This window comes from Camelus bactrianus, chromosome 9, assembly GCF_048773025.1.
Source record: "Camelus bactrianus isolate YW-2024 breed Bactrian camel chromosome 9, ASM4877302v1, whole genome shotgun sequence".
NCBI lineage: Eukaryota > Metazoa > Chordata > Mammalia > Artiodactyla > Camelidae > Camelus > Camelus bactrianus.
Window position 1 is genome coordinate 62420127 of NC_133547.1, and position 6000 is coordinate 62426126.

General features: G+C 44.6%; 1 protein-coding gene across 1 annotated transcript in view; it reads right to left on the reverse strand.

Annotated features, from left to right (window-relative positions):
* The window catches only part of PHAF1 (phagophore assembly factor 1), a 25544-nt gene extending 19544 nt beyond the window's left edge, over positions 1-6000 (reverse strand). Inside the window, exons 1-3 of the mRNA XM_045522233.2 lie at positions 5878-6000; positions 5627-5747; positions 145-227 (exon numbers count right to left, since the gene is read on the reverse strand). Of these exons, the coding sequence (XP_045378189.2) occupies positions 145-227; positions 5627-5690 (147 nt within the window). The 5' untranslated portion in view covers positions 5691-5747; positions 5878-6000. The remainder of the gene's footprint in view (positions 1-144; positions 228-5626; positions 5748-5877) is intronic.

Consider the following 6000-nt stretch of genomic DNA (forward strand, 5'->3'; position numbering starts at 1 on the left):
AAAGAAAATGTACTTGGTAACTGACTAGCACTGGAGATTCTCGCATTCAAACAGTGACCCAAAAATTCCTGCTAGTCAGTATCTCCCAGACCATCAACCTCTGGAGGTGTTGCTATTTCAATAGACAAATCAGCTACCACTCACCTGTTCACTGTAGAGAACCTGGACATTTTTGATGACGCGACAGTGCTTCTGAAGAATGGCTACTGCTTGAGCCAGAGGCATTCCTGAAATAGAGCAAGGATACCTGTGTGGTTACTTGGGCTATCCATTTACTGACATCTATCACTGTATTAGGCATTAGTTCTTGTTTAATACCTGGGGTGGGATTGGGGGCCACTAAGGTCTACAGACATATTAAGTTTAAAAAAGAAGTTCAATAAGCAGTAACAGCTAGAATAAAGTTAGCAGCAAGCACTAAAGGAACAGTTGGATTGTATAAGGAGAGGAAGTAACTATAGAAGGCTTCCTAGAAATGGGGACTTCCGTGCTGATCCTAGGTAGGCAAAGGGCTTGGTAAAAGCAAAGTCAGCAGGAACCAAAGAAGAGGGTGAGAAATGCATTGACTGAATAACTCTGGAGACCAAGGTTCTGATTCTCACTCTGCTATAATTACATACAACCTAGGGCAGATTCCTTCCTCTTTTCCTTTCTGATATCTGTCTCCTCATCTCAAATGAGAATCTGCAGGAACACATGACTTATAAGGACTCATTAAAAAGTGAAAAATGCCCGACGTCTACCAGAATCAACTTATTTTACAAAGAATTTCACTGGATTCTCACTTATCAACCCACAAACATCCTCTAAATCTTAATACCTGATTTTTAAACTCATGCCCCATTATAAACGAATTAATATATATGCCCCAAGTTTAAGAAATCCAAATGCCAACGATATCTCAAAGATTCCAAGGACTCACAGTGAACAGCAAAAAATGTTTTCGCAAAGTCCATTATATGTCAAACAAGAAGAAACTGAGAGACACAATCCAAAAACAAAGACTCATAGCTTCATGAGTGCAAGGACACTCTGGATTTCCAGCACAGGACTGACCACATAGTGGCCGATGAACAAATATTTACTCAGTGGGAATTAAGGGTTATGGGACAGGTAATGAGAAAGGAAGAGGGACCACCACATGACCTCAGGACAGCACAGTGGCTCACATTTAAGGTCAGCTTATCTCTGATTCAAGAAGAGGCAATGTGCAGAAAAGAGCTTACACACAAAGAATTAGAAAGTTAAAAAATGTGTGGCCCATCTACATTTAAACAGTGATCGATCTGATCCTGGCTTTATTCAATAGTCCATTCTACAGTGTGAAGTTGGAGGGAACCAAACCTTAAACAAAGTACTTTCCAGCCTTTTATAGCACAGGGCCTGCCAAATAGTAGAGACTTAATAAATGTTAATTGAGAATATGAACAAACTGACACATCACTCAGCTTTGCCATTCCTGAAATGGAGGAGCATCTATGCTGTCTCTCCCAGAGGGAATGGGTAAATACCCATGTGGGGAAGACAGATAACTTCAGGTGCCAAGAAAGAGAAGGCCACATGGCTTCTCTGACCCATGTGGCACAAACAAGTTTCTTGAGGGAGTGTTCTTTCCCACCTAGCCACATCAAATTTCTGGCCTTGGAATCTCTGGGTCCTGAGTCATCCAGGGTGGTAACCCACCTGGAGGAGATAAAGCAGCCACCAATGACCACTTGTCACACAGCTCCTGGTAATGGAAGGCTACAAAAGGCCTCAGAAGGGAAACAGCCATGTGTATAACAAAGAAACAAGAGCACTGTCCTAGCTCTAAGAGAGCTACCTAACCCCAAAAAGGGTGTGGAGCATATGATCAGTCTTCTAAACTGTACAAATCCTCTATCTTACAGATGTCATCATTTGCCTGCTTCTAACCCTCCAATGGCTTTCCATTACAGGGGGATAAAACCCAAACAGCATGCCATCACCTGCAAGCCCTGAATATTCTGGATCTTGTCCACCTCCATCTTTCTTTCCACAGCTCACCATGCCTCTCTTTGTTCCAGGCTTTTGCACTAACTCTTGAGTCTGCTGGAATGCTCTTCCTATAGCTGGTTCTTCTCATTTTTCAGATCTTGCCTCACCGTTCACTTCCCTGCCTGCCTTATTTAATGAAGCCTCTCATCCAATTTGTTTATGTTAGCACCTTCCCTATACCTCCTTAATGGTTGAGACAGTATCTGTCTTACTGCTGTATTCCCAGCATTCAGTCACCACGTCTGGCACAATAGTAAGTGGTCCTATTTATATGCTGGGCTCTGAATGAGTGAAACAAAGCAATTAGGTAGGAATACATAGACCCTATACCATAGGTCCTTGTGACAACCCTCCCCTCTGAGAACTCTCATTCTGTCTCTACCAATACCACTCTCTCCTGATGTTCCTTCAACTTCCCCAGGCCTCTGTGATGGGCAATATTTCCTTCTGCCCATCCCTCATTCACTCATTCAACCAACCACTTAGTTTCTGACTCACATCTCCATCTGTTTTCTGTATATATCAAAAGGCAAATAAAAAGTTGACAGATTAAGTGATTTTTCATCTTCTCTTCAATCTGGCTTCTTCTCTGTATTCTGGATCTCAATACCTTTAACATCTACCTAGTTACTCAAGCCAGAAACCTCTAGATTACTCTTCCTTACCCATCTCTCCAAATCTGTTCTCCCAAATTTTCTTCCTAAATGCATGCCCACAACACACTTTACTAACAGATATCCTCTTTTCCACTGAACACAGAGACTCTCTGATAGTATCCCAGGCAGCTAACTACCAAAGAGAATTAGCAATCTGGGGAACTGATTTTCTTCTTTCACTAGTACATTATGCTCTAATTATAATATCTAATTGTTTATAGCTCCTTACACACACCATCTAACTTTCCCAATTTTTGTTTTTAAACTTGACTGGAAGATTTACGTCCATGCAAGTGTAGATGAGAAATCTGGGGATGGACTTCTGATAGGGCACTCCTGGTGCTCACTGGCTCCAGGAATGGTACTGGGTCTTATAGATTGATAGGAAGCCTTTCCTGAACCCCCAAGTCAGGTCAAGTCCCTTCTCCTCTTCCACAGCACCCTAAACAATCTCCACCTCATTATAATAAAATGAACTATTTATAAAATCCTTCCCTCCCATTAGACTAAACTCTTTAGCTTAGTCAATTTCTTACTCAGTTTTCAATGATCGTAAGCAGAGTCTACAGAATGAGCCTTCAACAGAGTGAGCCCTCAGTCCCTCTGGAACAAGGTTATCTCAGAGAAGGCTATTCTCCAGTGACCCTTTAAATCTACTCTGTTTGGGCATTTTCAAGACTAATTTAAAAACAAATTCAGAGATATATCTCCAACCAATATATTGTGCAAGTTTCACTGAAAACACTTCAAGTCTGCACTGCTCTTACTCCACCACTGGTCAAGCCATTGGTGGCACATTCAGAGATTCTTCTCTGGCTAGGTTTTCCTGTCCCTGTGCTGTTGACATTTCTCTAATATTCCAGCAGTACACAAAGGCCAGGAAGGCAGCCAAGAAGCTGGATGCAGCTCCCCACTGTGATGCCAGGCGATGATGGCAAGGGCTAGATACATCTGCATTTGCACAGATTCCAAAGAGAAACCTGGAGACAAAGCTAAGCCCATCCTCAGAAGGGCAGAGCAGCGGGAAGCCGGAAATCCCTGTTTGGCTACTTTTTATCATCTCTACCTTTCTAAGCCCATTCCTCATCTGGCAAATAGAGGTTACCTTATAGAGTTGTGGTGACTTTAGTCTAGTTCAAGAATGTAATCCTAAAGCACAGATCCAATTCCTAGACGGATCCCTACCTTTCAGCCCCAACTGCAGTTTAAGTGTGTTGAGAGCTGGGGAGAAGATTGAGAAAGAGGGAAAAACTATTCATAAAGCTTGGGGAAATCAAATGACCACTATCAAGCAGACACAATTTTAAAATGTGGATTTTTATGACCTACATAGGAATTATTAAGGCTGAGGCTCTATGAGCTTTCCCTCAAAGTTCAGTTCTGGGCCCAACGTACAGAAATGCTCTTTTCACTATTTTTGGTTGCTGTTTAGACAGTTTGAAAGAACTACCCAAATCCTTGATTCCTAGAAACTGGTAAAGTTAGGAGAGGGGGTTAAGGCATCAAAACAGTTGACAGAAGAAGACTTACTCTTTTACCAATTTTTTGGGAAGTCTCAAATGATATCCTAATCACTACTTTGACCAAGAGACTGCATACACCACAGAGATCCACAACCTCCTTGCAACATCAAGCACAGTTTGAAGCTATGGTTGTGGTTTTCACTCTGCCCTGTGAAGTCCTGGTATAAGCAGAAGTTGTGGTTAGGGGAGGTTCTTTCCTAACTGGAAGCCAAACAGTATCAGCACGATGAATGGGCCTGGAGGCAAAGATAACACTAGCCTCCCAATCAAGTACTTGCTTCACAAGAAGCTGCAGTACTTCACATCAGCTAAAATTTGGGGAAGAACTCTGTACGAATGGTATAAATTATGAGGGAAGTTGGCTGAAAATTCTTAATAAAACTGGCTCTTACAACCCAAAGGAGGTTTGTTCAGTTCACGAAGACAATGAGCATTAGCAGAGTCCTACAAGCTAATCTGTTCTGCAGTTTCTCACCCACCCTATCTCCGTAAATGTGAGTCTTCCAGATTCAAGAATAAGCTACAGGCCAATGGAGCAGCTGAGTCCAGCAGCCCAAATTAGGGTGAGGAAAGTTCAGACCTGCACAAACAAACAAAACACAAATGCCTGTCCGCATCCCCTTTCCCTAGTGCTGGAACATAAAAGTAAACACACACTAGGGTCATCGAATGTAAATACTTGTACACGTAAAGGCAGTGACACTGGGGATAAGGGAAAATGGGCTAAAACTCACAAAATGGCCAAACTCCATTTTTTACAAACTAAATGTTACTTTCCCCAAACTCCTATTTCATTCAACCTTTAACTCTCTTGGCTAAGGTCTGGGTTAGGATTACACCACACATTGACCACATTAAAAACTAGAAACTGGTTAGAAGTTCCTTTAGCACACAAACTTTCTTCAACTCCCTTGACAAGATCCCCAGCATCTGATGATGGGAACAGAGCCTAGGTTTCCCCTTCCAGAAAGACAACCCAAAGCCCAGAAAAGCAAAGGGAGACAGATGAATGTGGCGTTTAAGGGTGTCAGTCACTTCTTAGCTAGTCTGTAAAATGGGAATTGGAGTAACAGCAGTAGCGACCCTTAGGCCCCGGAAGCGTACTAGAGATAATTATGCACCAGAGGGCAGGGCCAGGCCTTAAGTAGATGTTTGGGGCGTGTCAGCCATTGCTATTATTATTACTAGTGTAGCACTGCCCCGGGAAGGGTCCTGGTGAGGCCTAACGCAAGGGCGTCAGGGTACGACCGGCTGCCGGGTCCCGGGGGTGGGAGCGGGTATCTAGTGCCTGGAGCCCAAAGAGCCGAAAGGACGGAAGAGGCGAAGAACCGCCGGCGCAAGGGAGTAAGGGGGCAAAGACCAGAGGCGGTAAGGGCCGGAAGGGAAGTACGGATCAGTGAGTAGGGTCGTGAGAGAGGACCCTACACTCACCTAGCGCGAATTCCCATTGCTCGTTCCCAAGAGAGCGCTCGGGCACCACCTCCAGATCCAGCATTGGTTCGGCTCGCCGGGCCAGGGCGGCCTCCCTGTGGCAGCGAAAACGGGACCGGAGCTGAGAAGACAAAGCAGCGGCTGACCCACTGCCCTCGTCGGCCCGCTCGGTTCTGCTCTCAACCTTCTATCCAGTCGCCAGCGCTACCGGCCCAACACACCACACCACACCTCACCTCACCTCGCCTCACCTCACCTCACCGGCAACAGTCCTGGCGACTTGGGGAGCGGCGGCAGCAAAAGCGTCTGCGGCAAAAGTGGCGTGTCGGGCCGTAAAGTGTGGCGGTGGTGGGGCGAGGGCGGGATTTCAATCG